The sequence below is a fragment of the Camelus bactrianus genome, chromosome 4 (genome assembly GCF_048773025.1).
Source record: "Camelus bactrianus isolate YW-2024 breed Bactrian camel chromosome 4, ASM4877302v1, whole genome shotgun sequence".
Taxonomy (NCBI): domain Eukaryota; kingdom Metazoa; phylum Chordata; class Mammalia; order Artiodactyla; family Camelidae; genus Camelus; species Camelus bactrianus.
Window position 1 is genome coordinate 45743869 of NC_133542.1, and position 19049 is coordinate 45762917.

General features: G+C 52.8%; 2 protein-coding genes across 6 annotated transcripts in view; both read right to left on the reverse strand.

The window, feature by feature from the left end:
* Positions 1-135: 135 nt before the first annotated feature.
* TPM2 (tropomyosin 2) lies at positions 136-7752 on the reverse strand. Of its 4 annotated transcripts, none has more exons than XM_010952843.3 (9): positions 7346-7752; positions 6800-6925; positions 3769-3902; positions 3553-3670; positions 3387-3457; positions 3171-3246; positions 2622-2684; positions 2384-2453; positions 136-284 (listed from the first exon to the last, which is right to left on the reverse strand). In XM_010952843.3, the coding sequence occupies exons 1-9, from the start codon at positions 7457-7459 to the stop codon at positions 202-204; spliced, it is 855 nt and encodes a 284-aa protein (XP_010951145.1). In that variant the 5' UTR covers positions 7460-7752; the 3' UTR covers positions 136-201. The 4 variants fall into 4 exon arrangements, with proteins under 4 accessions (XP_010951145.1, XP_010951143.1, XP_010951144.1 ...); XM_010952841.3 differs by lacking the exon at positions 3171-3246 and adding an exon at positions 2854-2929 and having other exon boundaries at positions 7346-7751; XM_010952842.3 differs by lacking the exon at positions 136-284 and adding an exon at positions 1053-1385 and having other exon boundaries at positions 7346-7749.
* Positions 7753-12713: 4961 nt separating this feature from the next.
* Positions 12714-19049, reverse strand: part of TLN1 (talin 1) — a 30862-nt gene continuing 24526 nt past the window's right edge. For both annotated transcript variants that reach the window (XM_074361810.1, XM_074361808.1), the window contains 13 exons: positions 18730-18896; positions 18436-18619; positions 18220-18345; positions 18005-18121; positions 15586-15771; positions 15340-15447; positions 14728-14833; positions 14399-14523; positions 14164-14289; positions 13983-14045; positions 13690-13872; positions 13412-13540; positions 12714-13283 (listed from right to left, as the gene is read on the reverse strand). In XM_074361810.1, the coding sequence (XP_074217911.1) occupies positions 13158-13283; positions 13412-13540; positions 13690-13872; positions 13983-14045; positions 14164-14289; positions 14399-14523; positions 14728-14833; positions 15340-15447; positions 15586-15771; positions 18005-18121; positions 18220-18345; positions 18436-18619; positions 18730-18896 (1746 nt within the window). In that variant the 3' untranslated portion in view covers positions 12714-13157. The remainder of the gene's footprint in view (positions 13284-13411; positions 13541-13689; positions 13873-13982; positions 14046-14163; positions 14290-14398; positions 14524-14727; positions 14834-15339; positions 15448-15585; positions 15772-18004; positions 18122-18219; positions 18346-18435; positions 18620-18729; positions 18897-19049) is intronic.

The following is a 19049-nucleotide window of genomic DNA, read 5'->3' on the forward strand; positions in this document are numbered from 1 at the left end:
TTGGACCCAGGCCCTGCTCACTCAGAGGCTCTTCCTAAGCTGCTGTTCCCCTCAGGCATTCTCTCAGCCTTCTGCATTTTGGAAAACTACCCCCACCATCACCAACACCAAAGAAAGGCTTAAAGGGCCCCGTGATGCTGTTAACATCAGTTTTATTGGTTAGGGCTGCATCTACAGCCTGGCTGGGGGCAGGGCCAGCCCTCAGAGGTTGTTGAGCTCCAGCAGGGTCTGGTCGAGGGTCTGGTGAATCTCCACGTTCTCCTCCTTGGCACTGGCCAAGGTCTCTGTGAGGGAAGCAACACGTGAGGAGGGGGAGGGGAGACACGAGGGGAGAAACATGGGGAGGCATGGACAGGGGACATAACAACAGACATGGAGTGGGATGGAGGCACAGGAAGACACAAGCATTCAGGGATCTGAGGACCCCCTGGCCGGGGAAATGGATGGACTGACCAAGACAGATGGGGATGCCTCACTCAAGGCTTTGGGGCCATGGAGGTGGGATGGGAAGGCCTGAGTCATAAACAAATTTACCCTCCTTCTTTAGAAGGTTTAAAAGAGTTGGAAACAAGAGGAAAGAGAGGGCCAGACAGACAGACAGACTTGAGGCAGAAAACGGACCTGCAGTGAAAGCCCCAGGTTGCTGGCATCCAGTGTTTTTCCAAACTTCATCCCATACCTTTCACAACCTTCGTGCCCCTCCCCTGCTCCTCACCATCCCACTTCCCCTCCAGTCATTCCTTTAGATCCTGGAATCCCAGCTGAGCGCTCTGAGGGCAATGACATGCCTGGGTCTGCAGAAGGGTGTGTGTCTTGGAGGCACCCGAGGGCCCTTGGTGACTAATGCTGTCATACGTGCCCACATGCAGCAGTGAGAGTCAGACTGGGAGTGCCCATGCAGTGGGGGTTCCTGTGTGGGCCAGTGTTTTGTGGGTGAGCTCAGTGGGGGAGGGGGCACAAGATTAGGGGTGTCCAAAGGAGGCAAGGGTCTCAGTAGTGAACCAGTGCTGTAGGGGTGATGGAAGTGCTCTCTGGAGGGCAGGAAAACAGCATGGAGACCAAGTTGAGTTTATTAAGCAGCAGAGAGTGGGAGAGGCCGGCGGGTGGAGGGGTGAGTGGATGGATAGAAGGATGGAGCAGGTGCCAGGGTGGGCGGCAGATGTGATGGGGGCTCTCCTAGACTGTGCCCAGTCTGGCTGTGCAATGTTGGCAAGTTTTGCTCCTCCTGCTTGCCCCTCTCCCCGTGGAGAGAATGGAAAGGAGAGGAGAGAAAGGGCCGAGGGGGCCACACTGGTGAGAGGCTCAGAGAGAGGTGATGTCATTGAGCGCGTTGTCCAGCTCCTCGCTGATGGCCTTGTACTTCATCTTCTGTGCATAGACTTCGTCTGGGGGTCCAGGGGAGGGTGCCGGGTGGGAGTGTGGGGAGAGGGAATAGGAGGGAAAGAGGAATGGAAGGAGAGAGGGTAATGGAAAGAGAGAACAAGAATCAGAGAGGTGGACGAAGATGGAAAGAGACAGACCAGAGAACAGGCTGGACAGCTGTCAGGGCTCCCTCTTCCCCTCTCTGTACCCCTGTCTCTTTTGTCCTTCTCTGCACCCCTAACTGGTGCTTCCCCCAGGAGCTCCTGCCTCCACCAGGGATCTAGGGCACCGTGCTCTGGATAAGCAGGAGTGCCTGCTTCAAAAGGAGGCCACTTTAGCCAGAAAGATCTAAAGTCCCAAAGTTGGAGATAAAGTTGAGGCTTGCCTGAGAAGGCTGGAGGAAAGAGAAGTGGGAATTAGGAGAGTGAAAGGGTTATAACAGAATAAAAAGGAAAGACAGTTTTAGGCACAGTGTTGTTAGTAACAGTGAGAAGTGGCTACAGACTAGCAAATACCTGGATGGTTGTTTTCACCAAATCTAGCTTAAAACACTATTTTCCATTAATGTCATGAAAACCTAGCTACTAAACCAAATAGCTCTCTATTTAATAAAGAAGTCTCTGTGAGATAGCTCTATTGTGTTGCACTTAGAGACACTAGATCTGTGTTATTCAGAGCTGGTCTGAGGACCAGCAGCGTTAGCAGTACAAGGGAGCTTGTTAGACATACAGATTCTCCAGCCCAAGGTTAGCAGTCACTTTGGAGTAGGATCCAGGAATCTGTTTTAAAAATCCAGGGGATTCTCCTGTTGGCTCAAGTTTGAGAAGCACTGGAGTTGACGGGGCTGCCTCTACTTGGGTGGGAGGCACAGACCACTGGAGTCTGTCAAGTCCTAGGTGGTCCAGCTCTAATTCATTGGTGGCAAATATAATGGGACAGGAAGACAGGGACAGACTGACAATCATGGGGAGTGTGGATCTATTTTAAAAGGTCTGAGGGTACAGGCGAATATCTCTTTTACCTTCCAGGTCGTCGATGGTTTTCTCCAACTTTGCCACCGACCTTTCGGCAAACTCTGCTCGGGTCTCAGCCTGGGCGTAAAGGCAAGATGGGGGAAATGATGAAAGCTTAGGCCCTCCCAGACACTATCACTTAAGTCAACCTGCTCTCTGTCCCTGTCCCCAAACTCACTGCCACAGGAGGTCTCTGGTGGGGACTGGGGGGCTTGAGTGGCGATTGTGGACCAGAAGGACTCTTACCTCCTTTAGCTTCTCCTCCAGCAATTTGATCTCCTCTTCATATTTATCTTCTTTGGTGGAATACTTTAGGGACAGACACATGCCATCAGTAGATCGTCTCCACAAGTCCTTCATTTCTCCACAGGCTACTCCTAATTTTGTCTCCATCAAACACCCAGCCCCACCCTGCCTGGGCCCATCGCCTCCCTCCCCTGAAGGACCCCGTCCTTACTGCCCCTCTACCCTCCTCTACCTTGTCCGCTTGGGCTTCCAGGGATTTCAAGTTGTTGGTAACAATTTTCAGCTCCTCCTCTAGGTCCCCACATTTACTGCAGGGGGTGTGTGGCGGGGGTGGGTGTGAGGACACAGTGGGGGAGACAGTGGAGATGGCACAGTGGGGGAGGGGCGGAGGAGAGAAGAGAAGAGCAAAGTTGTGAGAGTGACAGCAGATAGAGTTTGGAAGACCCAGGCCCTCCTGACCCCCAGCAGAGGAGAGATCAGCCTGAGATTGAGGGGAAGGTGAGCTGAGAGAAGGTGCCATTGCCCAGAAAGGTCCAGAGAGCTGACTACCTCCTCCTCTGAGGCCATCAGGGACTTGAGGGCCTGGTCCATGGTTCGAAGTTCCTCCTCCAGCTGCCTGGCTCGGCTGGGGGCAGCGGGTAGGGGTCAGAGGACAAAACCTGTCCCTGTGGCCCCAAGCCTGGGAAGCTGCCTCCCCACTGTGCAGAGCAGCCCACAGCCCTGGGTTCAGGCCGAGTCTCACTTGCCACCCCAGGGTGTCCTTACCTCTCAGCCACCTCAGCTCTCTCTTCTGAGCGCTCCAGCTCTCCTTCCAGGATCACCAGCTTCCTGGCCACCTGTGGGGAGAGGAGAGAGGAGGAAGAGATGCTTGGTGAATGACTGGGGGTGTCTGGGGCTTGGAAGTGAGAAAGAAATGGGGCAAGGCTGTCACCTCCTCATATTTGCGGTCTGAATCCTCAGCGATGTGTTTGGCCTCCTTCAGCTGCATCTCCTGCAGCTCCATCTTTTCCTCATCCTTCATGGCTCGGTTTTCAATGACCTTCATTCCTCTGAGAGGCAGGGAGGGGCATGGGGGTGGGGTTAGGACCAGCAGAGACAGGCTCCCAGCCCCCTCCCTGGCCCACCCTCTGAGGACCTCCCTGCCCACCTCTCGCTTTCATCAGCTGCCTTCTCAGCCTCCTCCAGCTTTTGCAGGGCTGTAGCCAGGCGCTCCTGCGCCCGGTCCAACTCCTCCTCTACCAGCTGAATGCGGCGGTTCAGGGAGGCCACATCTGCCTCGGCCTGTGAGTCAAAAGTCAGAGGTCAGAGAGGCTTTGTCTACCTTGAACGAGGCTCAGAGAGGCTCCAGAGGATGATTAAGATTCTTGTCAGAATGAACCTAGGCTTCCTGACCTCCAGACTTACAACCTATTTTTTTTCCCCTATCAGCTGTCTTCTGCAGACTCTGTGCTCCAGCACCAAACATGCACTCCTGGACAAGTTCCACTCCCCTGCTACAGGGCCTCTTTTGGCACTGTGCATAGTCTCCCAGTGGTTGTCTGTGCACAGACCCCTCTGTTCCGCCTGAGAGCACTCCAAGTGCTGGGACCAGGTCTGAGGCAGCCCTGACTCCTCCACAGCAGAGCCTGGCCCAGGTGAGGGGTGGGGAAGAATCAGGCCAACCAGACCTCAGTGCTGCTAGAAACAGCCAATCGCAGAATCAAGCTCTGTGATGGCACTGGCTGCCAGGCACACTCCCAACGAGAGGCTTAGGGGGCAGGCCAGGCCTATATAGGACATCCGGGGCTGTGGCAAGGCGCTCTCTGCCAAGGCTGGAGGCAACTGGGGGCGGTGCAAGGGCAGTGTGAGTGACAGATACGCAGCCCCTGATCCTGCAATACAGAGGCAGAACCGTGGAGGTTTTAGAGAAAGTCTGCAGAAACATATACTTTGAGAAAAAAGAAGACAGAGCAAGAAGGGCTCCAATAAAGGAAAATGAGAGAAGCAGTGCAGTTTTGTGTAAGAGCGTCAGCTCTGAGTCAGACTGTTGTCTTTGAGCCGTGGCTCAGCGCTCAATACTTGTGTGACACTGGGCAACTTATTTAGTCTCTCTAAGCCTCAGTTTCCTCCATTTTAAACTGGAGTTGACAGTAGCAGTTCCTTCTTTGTAGGCTGTTCTGAATGCAGTGCTTCTAATACTGGATTAATAACAGGACCATCTGAGAGGTTTATAAAACTAAACAGGTGCTCTAGCTCCACGATGGAGCCACTGAACTGATATCTCCAGGGCAGGGGCTTGAAAGTCTTTCCATCTTTTTTTTTTTTTTTTCAATCTCCCAAGTGATTCTGATGATAAGCCAAGCTTGGGAAATAATAAAGTTATATGCAGAAAGCACTTGAGAGTGTTGCCTGCAGAGTCCTCACCCCATAAATGTTAGGTTATTCTTTGTCTCTCCCTCAAAGATAAAAACATAGAGACCCTGAGATTTAAGATTGGAAAGGAGAAACGACCAGTGTAGGGGAAGAAGAAAGTGAGAGGGAAGGGATGGGTCACAGCACTGGGGGCAGAGTGGGTAGAAGCCAGGTTGTGTGTGATACTATAAGGCAGGGCAAACAGAACCATATATAGAAAGTAGTTGTAGCTTATCCTCCAGGTGCTGAAGGCCACCTAGACTGACAGGAGCCCATCCTGGGCACAGGGCCGGATGACTCAGTGTGGAAGGATTCTGGAGACAGCACTGGGGGTTGAGAGGAATGACTCTGGGGGACACTGGAGGTCTCTCCTAGAGATACATGAGACTCTGTAAAAGGAGAACTCTCTTCATGGTAGTGGGAGTGACAAATGACTTGAGAATCTGGGAAGTCCTGGGGCCCTCATCACAGAACAGGCATTTGCCATTTTCTGCTTCTCAAGCTCTTCCCAGTTATGGGTGTTGCTCTCTAACCACAGGACAGGCACTCCTGTCCCTACTGGACAAATGGGAAGCAAGAGAGAAAGGAGAAACTGAGGCACCGTGTAAGTTAAGTGCCGTGTTCAAGGTCACACAAGTTTAGGCACCATTTCCTATCTACTCCTGACACTGCTGCCCCACTTCCCCAGCTCTGTCCCTGTCCCCTCCAGCCCCCACCCAGCTCCTTGGGTTTCCAGTCCTGCCTCCAGCTGCACTGGGCCTTAGTTATTTATAGAGTGTCAGATGCCTAGGGTCGTCTTCACTAGCAGCTGCAGGTCAGTTCCCTCCCAAGTGCCAGGGCTGGTGGAGAACCAAAACCAAAGGCTGGAGGTCAGAGACACCAACCTTAGGGGCAGGGGGGATGGGGAACATGGATAATGGTCAACACAAACAGTAATGTCATCTCTGCGCTCAGATTTTCAGACTGTGCTTAAGCTAATCCTCCCATCCACCCAACCATCAGCTCATCTTAAACATAATCCTGGGTGGAAGGCAAATGGGGAAAATGAGGCAAAGAAGGTACCATGTCCAAAGTCTATGGCCATTATCCTACCTCAAGGTGGGGGTTGGGAATGGCAGGAGGTAGAGAAGTCTGGTTAGGGGGTGTAGGGTGGGCAGAGAAATCTGAGTGAGCAGGACCTGCCAAGGTGGCTGCCTTGGCATTTGTGGCCCTGTCCCTCTGCCCTGTGTCCTGGCATGGTCTCGAGGCTGACAGCTTAATGAGGGTAAATGAGGGACCGTTAGAACTTGAGCTGGGGCCCCAGTGCACAGCAGGGCCACAGAGCCAGAGGTCAAAGCCAGGGAATTTCTAATGGCCCTGCCAAGGGTATAACTCAAGTCAGAGCCCATCTTTGGATTTGTCTCCCCTCCTCCTGCCCAACAGCACCTACACCCACACCCCACAACCCTACAAATGTAGCTGCAGTCTCCTTTCCTTTTTCAGCTGGAGGATTAGTTGAGGTGGATGGTAAATTCTTGTACCACTCACCCCCACGATGACTCACTGCCTGATCACTGTACATTCTAAGAGTTGGAACCAAATGAAATTACAATGCTATGTCCTCTGGGGGAAGTGGTAAGTGGTTTTGATTTACCCACTGCCTCTGATTATCTGTGCAAGCTTGCCCTAGCCTGGGTTCCTGAAAGGAAACCATTTCTGTCCTAGGGATATCTGGGTCCTCCTTACCCCCTTGTCTGGGTCCCATCCCAGTGCACTAACTCTCCCACTGTCCCCCAGTCCACACTCACGTCGGTGGCCTTCTTCTCAGCCTGCTCCAGTTTCTCCTGGGCATCCTTCACTGATTCAGAATACTTTTCCACCTCATCCTCCGTCCCTTTTAGTTTCTTCTGGAGGGCCTGTTGCTCCTCCTCCAGCTGGAAGAGAAGCCTCAGTCAGCAGGCCCAGGCCCAGGCCCAGGCAGGAGGCAGGGCTGTGTGTGATGGGATTCTAAGATAATCAGAGGCTGTCAGGGAGGAATAAGGATAGCAGAGGAGGGACAGTGCAGCCAGGGGTGTTGGAGGGACCTGGTGGAGTAGCAAGAAAGCTTCCAGTCCCAAGGAGCAGAGCCTATCATTGCAAGGGCAGGAGTGGAAACTGGGGGACTGGGGATCTCCAGGCTGTGGTGGGTGACATGAAGTGTGGCTCTGGCTAGGGCCGGGGTGGGGCAGTACTGTGAAGGCCCAGCCCCCATATGGATGGTAGAGCCTTGGACAGCAGGCCAGAGGGGCACAGGGCAGGGCCTATGCTGCCCTCCTTGGGAGGTGCGAGGGTTCCACAGGGCCTAGGACCCCCACCTGCTTGCAGCGGTCCTCTGCTTGCTTCTTGTCGGCCTCGGCCTGCTCAGCGCGGTCGATGGCATTCTCCTTGTCCAGCTTTAGCATCTGCATCTTCTTCTTGATGGCGTCCATGGTTGCGGTGGGGGACGGGCCGGCCGGCGGGCAGTGCGGACCGGGCGAACTGGGCTGGCTGCGCGGACTGGGCGCACGAGTGGCGGGCAAGGAGGACCTAGCGGGACTGGGATGTCCCAGCCGCGCGGGCGCCTAAAAGGCGGGGAGGGACCGGGCGGAGCCGGGGGCTGGGACCCTCCCCCACCGCGGCCCAAACCTTGTAGGGGCAGAAGCACTGCAGGGTCGGGGGGCGCGGCTGCCCTCCCTGCGCCCACCCCTCGGGACCGCCCCCTCGGTGCTCCGCCTCTCCCCGCCTCATCAGCCGTCGAAGGGAAAGTAGCTCGGTTAGTCTGCTGGAAAAACCGTAGCGCTGCAGAGGGGAGGGGACCCTGGGGCTGGGGGTTCCTCACTTCCTCTGAGTGACAGGCAGGCCCGGCGGCAGCTGCGGCTGGGGCCCCTGGGGCTATTTTGGGGCTTGAGCTCACGGCAGCTGCCCGGGCGCAGGGACCGGAGTGCCCCCCCCCCCCAGCTGCTGCCCTTAATTTAGAAGTTTCCTATAAATCCCCCCGGATTAAATGTCTCTTGGGAGGCGGGGCTTCTCCGCTGTTGGAGTGCCTCAGTTTACCCTGAGATCCAGAGTCTAGGTCTGTGATACCGACGTTGCAGTGAGTGGAAAGTCTCACCAGGGCCTTGGGGAAACCGAGGCAGGAGGGGAGCCCAGAGCCCAGGTCGCCGCCCAGCTTGCTGCCCCCGAGGTTGGGCCTGACCGCTCTTCCCCTCCCAGCCCCTGCCCCCGGAGCCACGGCCCCTCCTCTAAGGTCGCAGCGCTCAGAACCCAGCTCAGAGCCCCGCCTGCCCCGCCCCCCACGTGCCCCGCATATTTTCCACGTGGCTACTGCCCGGCAGGACCCGGTGCGCTCCCTGCCCCCACCCCCACCCGGGACTCGTCCCTTTCTGTCCCCTCCTTGTCCCCCACCCGGCTCCACTAGCCCCATCGTCCCTCCACTCACCCCTACCCATCCCCACTTCCCCCTTGCCTCCCTTGTCGCCCCACGCGCCCTCCCTTCTCTTCCCCTCTTCCTGGCGGACTCCTCTCTTCCCTTGTGGGCCAACCTTACGCCGAAATTTCTTTTCTGCCCTTTTTTGGGATGTTTCCCCTTGGGGAGGCGGGGCCTAGCTGGGGCAAGGAAGGCAGGGGGCGAGGGAAAGAGTTACTGAGCTGCTGGGCGTCGGGAGCCAGGGGTGAGATGTCCCCTCTGACCGAGGCCTCCAGAAACAGCCCTGGGAGCCAGGGCCTAGGGTCAGGAGGTCGGAGGCCCGGGGTGCAAGGCTGTTTGTTTTCGTTTTTCCTCGGGGTGAGGTGGAGGGAGAGGAAGTGGAGAGCCGCCTCTGACGGGGGTGGGGGATTGAGAGAGTAGGGGAGAGGAGGCGGAAGAAGCCTTGCTCCCCTGGGGCAGAGGGATGGGAGGCCTGACTTTTGCTTGTGGGGTGGGAATCGTGGGAACCGTGGGCCCAAGGCCGGGGGAGGTAGGGGCACAGAATGTATTTAGATCTGCTTAGCTGACTGCTACTACACATAGAACAAACCTACCTCGCAGTGTTGGGTCTGTCTCCCTGTTTTTTTCCCTAACTTGTGAAAGATACTTGCATCCATCTCATACTCAGTGCCAGACCCCTGGGGGTTAGTTAAGATCTCCTCTGTCCCTCACTTCCAACATCCACTTAATCCTGTAGGTTCTACTTCCCACAAATGAGGTTCCTCCTCCAAGTCTCTGGGGTTGCCTTGGGTAGCTCCTTATATTACCTTCTGCCTGGGTCTGTGGTGGTTGGTGGTCTTACTCCTGGTTCCCCAACTCTCCTGGACATCGTTACACAAAGATATTTTTGAAGTTAGTGCAAATAGAACCCTAAAATCCTCCAAAACCCCTCCCTTCACTCTTGCTCTTTTGAGGATAAAAATCCACATTTCTTAATATGGTATTAGATAAGGCCCTTTGTTTTGGCCCCTGCCTACCTCTCTAGCTTTACCTCCTTTCATTTCCAGCTTCACCCCCAGTACACAGACTTGCCCTTCAAGCAGCATTCATACTAAGCTAAGCGCAGGAGCTAGAAATCACCATGCTTTTCTCAGAGCTTCCACCTTTTATGCATTCTGTTCTCTATGGCTAAAATGCTCTTCCTTGGCTGATTCCTGGTGGCTGTAAAGACCCAGACCAAGTGTCAGCTTTTCTGGGAAGCAGTCCCTGGCCACTTCCCCTCCTACCCTCTCCACCTAATATAGGTACATGATCTTGGTGCAAGCTCCTAACATTCTCATCATAGTCCCTGTTATAACTGTCCTTGTACCTGATTGCCTCCTCCACTGGTCTGTGAATCCTCCAGAACAGGGGTTGTTTTTCAATTCTGAATCCCCAATGCCTAGCGTAGCATCAGGTATAGAGTTGGCACTTGATAAACATTTGCTGGGAGATTTTTTTTGTGCACCAGGTTCAGGATGCACAAAGATACTATGTGGATCTAGTGAAATTCATGGTCTAGTGGGGCAATTCTCAAAGTTTTTGGTCTTAGAACCCCTTACACATTTAAGAACTAAGAATGGGGTTTGAAATCCAAAAAGCTTTTGTTGGAGTGGGTTATATCTATCAACACTTACCATATTAAAATGGAAACTGAGAAAAAATTTAAATATTTATTAATTCATTAAAAATGACAGAAACAAACCCATTATACATTACCATGTTAACATTTTTAATGAAAAATAACTATATTCACCTCCCCAAATTAGAGCATGGTAGTGATTTTACATTTTTGCAAATCTCTTTAATATCTGGCTTAATAGAGGACAGCTGGGTTCTCAAAATCTACGTGTGCTTTCAGTCTGTTGCTATGTGTTGGTTTGTTTGAGGTATTATACAGGAAGAAAATCTAGTCTCACACAGGTAAGTAATTGGAAAAGAAAACAGTATACTGCTGACCCTTGAACAAGGCAGGGTCTGTGAAGTTGAAAATCTGTAACTTATAGTCAGCCTTCTGTATGCATGGCTCTTCCGTATGCCTGTCTATATCACGCTTCGTTTGGCTTTTCTACCCAGGGATAATTTTGTAACATCATGCATCAATCATTCAGAAAATATTGATTCACTGAGCTATGAGATATTCCAAATGTCAACACGTTTCATTATATATTATTAAAAGAATCATGATGGTTTCAACAGAAAAGTTGAAGTTTCGGGAAGCTGTAAAGCTCATAGTGGCAGATACAAGTTGGCGAAAATTCTAATTTTCACTTGAAAGCTCACATTGTATCATTGGCAACAAATGCTGTCAGGTTCTTCCCTGAAGTGACAGACTCTGTTCCTTTTTGAGAAAAGATCTGCGGATACCCAAGTCTGATAACCATGGTTTGTGTGTTTGTCATTCCTCCAAGTAAATGTGTCGCTCCATGAAAAAGCAGCTTGTTCAGCTCACAACTCAAAGCACCATCTAAGTGCTTTCCTTGAGACACCATCACACTTCAGTGGACAGCAGAAGTGTGCCATGCATTCTTCCCAGTTCATCACACAGAATAGTGAAAAGACTTGTTACTAAAGGGTTAAGATTTAATAAAGTTAGTAATTTTTTTTACTGCTTCATCGAGAACATTCTTAAGTGAAGCCAGCATTTACTTCTTAAATTGCTAGTGTGTGGTGGTGAAGACTACAATGACTGAATACAGTTTGGGCCACAGCCTTGATTTGTACTAAGGCACTTTTACCCACTAATGTTTTCACACTGTCAGTGCAAATATTGACACTGTGAAAAAGGAAAATAATGTCTTAGTACTATTATGAAAATGACCTTGACCTTATGGACCCCTGAAGGCTCTTGGGAACCTCCAGGGCACTGAAGAGCCAACCGCATTTTAAGAACTGCTGGTCTAATGGGTATTCGAAGAAGGCTCCCAGCTCCCCAAGGCATCACTAGCAAGAGGTCCGTGATTGGTCACAGTTCCTGAGGACATGGCAGGGAAGTGGTAGCAGGAGTAAGCAGCTGTCTTGGGCTTATAGCTGGAGGCGTTCAAACAGTCTGGACTACCACTTGTTGGGGAAGCTGTAAAAGGATTTGATCTCTAAAGTCCTCAATGATGCTAGGACATTGAATCTGGGGTTGGAGGCCACAGCAGTATGTACTGGAGTTGCCAGCCTGAGTCAGAGGTGATAGTACATCTCTTTTCCCATGCTAGGCATAGACATGGCTTAGTAAATATTGAAAAAATTAACCACAGGTGACAGGAATGATGGTAGAAAATTGGCACCTTCCCTAACAGACTGCCCTGGGGAGGACAAAGTAATTCTGTCTACTTTAAACTCACTCTAATGGGGTGGGAGTAGCAGATGTCATGACTTCAAGGTGACGGAAGGTGACAGAGTAGCAACAGATGGGTATTGTTTGTGTTCTACTTGGAGGGAGAAGCAAGGAAATAACATACCAGGCCACAGGGCTGGTTAAAGAATCATGCATGAAAATAGTGGCAGATCTGAGAGGTCTGCCAGGTGGTCCACACAGCATGGGCAGAGGGCGTGAATGCAGGAGGAAGTGGAAGCACACAGCCCCTGCCTCCCTGACCACCTTCCTCCACTCTACCTCCAAGTAAGCAGGGCGGCTGGAACAAGGCTGCCAGCACCTGCCTGGCCACTAGGGGGCGCACTGGCCCCCTGACTATTTGGCCTCACACCTCAGTTCTTTTTCTCCTAGTGCTGTTCTAGGCAGGAGTAGCAGCAAGGGGCAGGGGGCTAGAAGTGCCCAACCTGGTCAACAGTGGACCCTACCAGAGGGAGCACAGGTTGGACTTTTGCTTGTTAACTGCCTCGACCAAATCTGTGGCCACAGTTCTCTTAGGCTCAGACACTTGGATCCATAGGCTTACTATTTTCAGTAAAGCTGCTTTTGAAAATTTGGATTTGGCCAGGGACTGGATTTGTTCACATACCCTGAGTAGTGATGAAGAACACAGTGTCCTGGTAGCCACAAAGAGCACTGGCAGCTGCTGTCCCAGCAACAGAAGAATGACACTTGGTGAGGCGTAGGTGCTGGCTAGTGAGCTAGGGGATGACAGAAGTATGGCTTCTTGGGGACAGTGTCCCAACTAGGATGACTTTAGGGATCTGGGTGCAAGTAGGAGGAAGGGGCCCCTCCATCTCAGAGCCAGATCAAGCAGGGTAACAGAACTCAGTCCCATTCTCTCCTCCACAGCCCTGGGGAACTCTCCCACCTCCTCATGAAGCCAGGCGGAGGCTGCAGGCAGAATCACCTTTATTGGAGTATGGCCTGTTGGGGCTTACACCCTCATGACCCCCACAGGTGGGTGGGGATGGGGGTAGATAGTATAAAAAAGGATGAGTAGAGCGGAGGCTGTGGGGACTGGCTGGAAGCTGCTGGCCGGGTGCAGCGGGCTGGGGCCCTGGCAGGTTCAGACTGAGGTACAGCAGCGTTAATAATACTCTTGGAGCGTTAATACTCTGGGAGGGGTAGGCACTTCGGGGGCCCTAGGGCATGAAGGCACTTGGAGTCAGGAAGGGACAGGGGATGTGCAGCAGGACTGGGCAGGGCCAGGCCCGGGGTTTGGCAGGCACTTTGGGGAGTACTGGGGTTGGGCAGGCTGGGCCCGACAGCCCAGAAGGCTTTGGTAGTGGCAGGCACAGTCTCTGGGCTGGGTCTGCGTTAAATAGAAGCGGCTGCCCTAGTGCTCATCTCGAAGCTCTGAAGGCAGAAACTTGTACTGCTGCTGCCGGATCTGCGCCAACTTCTTCCGTGCCTCTTCCAGCTCTCGTTCCTTCCGAAGCATCTCTTCCTGGGCGGCAATGATCTGAGGGACGGAGACAGGGAACTCAGTTCAGTGAGCACGTGCATTAGGGTTTAGGGTGGGTGGGACCAGCACGGGCTTTGTGACTGCCCTGCTGATGTGTCCCTCAGAGTGTCTGGGGCAGAGCTCACCTGGGCAATGCCCCCAACCATCTTCTCCTTCACTACCACTGTCTCATTCTCCTGGTCTTCAAAGGCTGCAGCCTTTTGTGCTGCCTTCACCAGGTTATCCGAGGCTCGCTTCACTGCGTTGCCAGCAGCCTGGGCAGAGAGAAGGCAGCATGAATTCAGAATCCAGGTTGGGCCCCAGCTGAGAGAGTCCCTCGACTCTGTCACAGAAAGCTTGTCTTGGGGGTGACAGTTTAAAGCAGTACAGCTCGAGGTACAATGAATGGGTCAGAATTCCTCACCTGAAGCCGTTTCATTGCCTCAGAGTCCTGGTCAGCCTTGACTTTGCAGGCCACGAGGAGCTGGGCTGTGGAGGCAGCGACCTGCTTGGCTGATGAGATGAGCTTCTCCTGGCTGGCATGGCCTTGTACAGCTGCATTGGCTGCCTCACACAGATTGTTGGTGGCTGCAGCCACCATCCGAGCCTAAAGCAGGGAGATTAGATTAAAATACGCCTCTTGCCCTGGTCCATGCCCTCTCCAGCCTTCTCAAGTCTCTTAAGCTCAGAGGCATCTAGCGGAAGTTGTACACTCACAGCAGAAATAAGGCCCTGGGACCACTGCCCATCATCCAGTGCATTGGCTGGAATGGCGCCCACCTGTGGAGGAAGGAGGGGAGCCTGCTTAGACCTGTGCTCTCTGCAGGTCCTAAGAGCCTCCTGGCGACAATACAAAGCTGCTCCTCTCCCCATTCTTCTGGGTATCTTAAGTCCTTACCTTCCCTTGGGCCACCAGTTCCCTCTGGGCAGCTGATGCAGCCTTCACCAGGGCACTGGTGGCTGCGGCAATGGATTTGGCAGCTTCCAATATCTGCTCCTCAAAGTTCAAGGATTCGTCTGCCTCCTGCAAAGAAGACACAAAGGTTGCAGAGACAGATGTGAAGTAAAAGGGGCTGGAGGTGGTGACGTTCTGCCATTCTGAGGGTAGGGAAAAGGGAGGGAGCAGGACTGACCTTGGGTTTGGCCCGGGGCTTCAGCTGCTCCAGCTTTTTGGCAGCAGCCTCAATGGCAGCCGCAGCTCCCAGCAGCTCATTCTCAGCGATGACTGTGGGGTCCTCTGGGTCCACCCATTCTGTTCCTGGGGGGAGGGAAGGGGGAAGGAGGGGGCTAAGGCAGAGCAGGGAGGTCAGGAGCACTGGGCAGCATGGTTATGATCACCAGGGCCCTGGCACCTGTGGGGACTGCGAGCAGAGGCGAGCTCAGGGCAGATAACCCAGAAGCAGAGACTTCCCCAGGACAAGGGTTTCCCTTCCCTTCCCTCCCTGCCCTGGTCCCTCCTCACCCTTCATGGCCTCAGCAGCCTGGATTAGCTCAGTGACTGAACCAGCCACACGCTTTGAGTGACCTGTCAATTGCTGCTTCAACTCTGGGCTTGGCTTCTGCAGGGTCTGGGGAAGACGGGAAGGGAGCAGAGGGCATCAGGCCTTAGCTTCTACCTTGATCTCTGAAATAATAGGGCAGACTACAGTCCCCTGCCGACCCCATCCCTGGACTACTCCAGAACACAGCCTCAAACACCACATGGCCTATGCCAGTGCACTCGGGTATCACACTGCACGCATGGGAAGACAGCGGGGCTGTATGTCACTCACCGGCTGACAATGAGTAAGGAGTATGATGAAATGAGAAGAAAGAGATGACAAAGGAGAGAAGTAGGAGGTCAGGTGGGAAGAGAGGAGATAAGAAAAAGAGGAAGAGGTGAGTGGGAGAACCAAAGATGCTACGAATGATGGGGCCCCAGTGAAAGGGAGGCTGGGAAATAAGAACAGATCGGGGAATAGATGGTGGGGTAGGGAGATCTGAACCAAATATCAGAGAGCTGGGTCTGAGGCTTATGGGAGAGGACTGTATATTCAGGAAGGCTGGTATGAGGAGCAGACAACTCCTGCCTTACCAGCAGCACATGGTCCAGCAGTTCCAGGTAGCCATTGGCACACTCCCGGCCATAGTGCAGTGCTCGAAGCCGCACATCAGGGGCCACTTCTGGGTGGTAGGCTGCTTCCTATACACAGAGAAACATGTTAGCCGGAGGACCCCAAAGAGCTCCCAGTCCCCCAAGCCCCTCAGTTTCTCCCTACCATGTTCTACCCTAAAGCTGCCTCAAGGCCTCAAACTTCTGCCTCACCACCAGTACTTCTACCTTGCAAGCCCGAAGCATATCTGCAATAGCACGACGACTTAGATTTGCTGTGGCAATGACATCTTCCTGGCGGCAGGAGTTCCCGGCAGCAACGGCCTTGGCTGTTGCCATGGTGATACCCTTGGTCATGCGGATGAAGTCTTCTGGGGTAGAGGTCTTGGCAGGTGGCTCTGGGGAACAGAAGACCTGTTGCGGCAGAAGAAGAAAAATTCCACAGTGAGTGAGGCTGTAACACAGTGCAGCACTCGTGTGATTTGGTTCACTCGTCCGTAAGTTCATTCAACAAGCATTCACTAGTGAATTTATTGTAGGTGAAGGGTTTGGAGAAGTTCACACATTGACAGGTAATATAAAAGAAGGTAGCTGGTCATCATTTCTGACTGCAGTGATTGGGGAAAGTTTATTTGTTTGAAATTAAAGAAGTAACTTTGAACTGCGTTTTTATTCCTAAACTATAGAGAAGCCTTGATGGGGTGAGTGGTGAAGGTGGGGCAAGGATCTGGGTCTTAAGAGATACAGGTAACAGGAAGGCATTTTACGTAAGTGGTAGAGTGTGAATAACCAGGATGTCAAGTGCGAGAGTATCAAGGAATGTTCTAGAATATGGAGATGGTGGCGAAGAGGTTGTTGGGGCCTTGAATATCAGAAAAAGGAAGTTAGAATTTTACATAATATGTAAAAGTCATAAAAACATTTTGATGTTTGTATTCATCCAACAAATCACTAAAGATCAGCTAGGTGGCAGATTCTATGTGAGGTGCTGTGATGCGATGGGGAGTAAGGTAGGCAAGGTCCTTGTTCTCATGGACCTTACATCCTGGTTTTGGATACAGACAATAATTAGGTAAAGGTGCAAAAAAGGAGACTGATCTGGGCTGTAAAGGAAAAAGGCAATGCTGTGATGAGAAAGAAAAAGGAAGTCCTTTCTCAGAAAGGTGGTCAGGGAAGGACTCTGAGGAGAGGATGTTTAAGCTGAGGTCTAAAGGATTAGGAGGAGCCAGATGTTCAAAAAGCTGCAAGAGAGCAAGTGCAGGGGCCGGCAGTGGGCGAGAGCTGAGAGTGCAGGGGGCCTGGAAAGGGAGGAGAGCAGGATAAGGAGACCCTGGGGAAGTGGGCAGGGGCCGTGGGGCCTGCAAGGCCGTGTAAGGAGGGTGGATTTTACGCCAGATGCCAGGACAGCCACTCAAGGGCTGTAAGCACTGAAGTAACATAATCTACTTTATATTTTTAAAGGATTATTCTGAGTACTATGTAGGGAGAATGGATTGGAGGGGGTGAGTGTGGAAGCAGGGAGTTAGATAGATGCTATCACATAAACACAGCTAAGGACTGCTGATGGTCTGGATAAGGCCGTGGTGGCAGAGATGGGGAAAAGAGAAAATGAGGTCTATCTGGAGGGAGCACTATAAGAACTGCTGATGGGCTTGGGTGTGGGGAACCAGAGAGCAGTTAAAGCTGGGTTTCTGGCTTTAGGAACTGAGTTACTAAAAAGTGCCATTTACTAAGATGGGAAAGATGAGGGAATGATCAGGTATGGGAGGCAGAAAGTTAGGAGTTTCAATTTGGACATTTCCAAGGGGAGATGAAAACAGATCAGAAAGATGAATTCAGAAGTAGGAAAGATGAACGTGATAGAGACTGAAAGCAGGGAGACCAGGTAGAAAACCATCAAAGCGAGGGAGAGCTGACAGTGGAATGGGAGAGGAGGGGGGTTGGGGGGACCTGGCAACGGCCTGCATGTGGTGAGTAAGACAGTAAAGTCAAAGGTGACAGAAGGGGAATCAATCATTAACCTTCAATTGTCAGTGAGGAGCAGCAGTCAGGAAGAACAGCTGGCTGCATCTCCATGTTGATGTCAAATAGGGAGTTGAAAACAACTAAACTCAGAACTGGAAGTGAACTTGTTAGAGAACAATGACAGTGGTTGAATTGCCAAGGAGGAAGACAGAATAGGAAGGCGATTTGTGCAATTCTGGGAAGGCCTCTAGGCCTGTGTGCATTTACTCGGTTGAAGGTGATTCAGTGATGACATAGAAGAGATGTGAGAGGCAAGAGAAAAGCCAGTGTCAAGAAGGCCAAAGAAAGAAAGGCTTTCAAAGAGAGGCTGGTTAAGACAGTCAACTGCTTTGGAGATGTCTAAAACAGATGAAGGCCAAGAAGTGGCCACTGAATATGGCAACTAAGAGACCACTGGTGACTGGAGAAAATGGGAGAACAAAAGGTAGGTAGGTGTCAAATGCTAGGGAGTAAACAGGCGAGGAGGGGAAGACATGAGTGCGGTTGAGTAAGAAGCCTGGTGGTGAGCGAAGAGAATGAGGGAGTGAGTGTGTCGCTGTGAGTGTAGGTGTGGCACAGGTTTACAACCAGTCATGATGCCACTCTCTGACCCAAGTCCCCGATGCCCCAGACTCGCGCTCACCGCCAGTTCCTGCCGTATGTGTTCCGTGGTTGCCTCCAGGGCCCGTGTGCCCTTGGTGGCCTCATCCTCCACAGCTTTCACTGTCTTGAGCAATGATGTCACATTGGTCACCATCACCTGGGGGCATCAAAGGAACGGGGTAGGGATCACTTTAAAGAACGGGAAAAAGCACCTTGATCCACCTCCTCTCCTCAGGCTGTTCTCATTCCTCCGACCTTGGCAGAGTTCTTGAGCTGCCACACAGCAGGGTCATCCCCGACTTTGCCAGCTGCAGCCTTTGTTGCACTGATGAGGTCTCCCAGGGCCTTGGCCACATCTTTCACTGCATTGATCAGCACCACCTGTGTGGGACAGCAGAGGCTCTGGTCTGTGGGAAGGAAAGGAGGAACAGGAAGTGGTTCCGGCCAGAATTAAGGGTGTCAGGTGGATACCTGGGTCTCAGGGTCCTCGGCTCCCAGGCTGGCTGCACCCAGCTTGACCACGTCAGCGAGGCGAGTGATGGTGGCCACAGAGGACTGGGCAGCCTGTGCCAGCTTCTCCTGGCTCCCAGCTGCATTCTGCACCAGGACCTTGGTGTCCTCCACCAGCACCTTTGCAGTCTTCAGAATGCCCTCCCTGAGAGACGGCCCGGCCCAATCAGCTCTTCTCATGCTTCCCCCAACCCCTCCAGCCTCTTCTGGCCCCATACCCAACCCTGCCTCCGTGAGGCCCAGGTCCCCCCTCACCGGTGGTCCGCAAAAGTTTCAGCACCCTCGCGATTGAGCGTGCCGGCGGTAGCGAACATGATGGTGGTGTCGAGGTCAGCGATGATGCCCGACACAGCACTGGCGGCTGTGATGCAGGCCTGGGTGCCACGATTCCCGGCCTGGAGTGCAGCCAGCACGTGGGAGACCTGGGGGAGGAAAGTCACGTGGTGACTGTGGTAGGTGCCCCGTGGAAGGGATAGGTCACCAGTGCCTGAGAGAAGGGACAGAGAGGGCTGGGAAGGTTGGAGGGGAACATGAAAGGCTGCAGGGTTGGGGAGCCTGGCCCCGGTCCGCAGGGA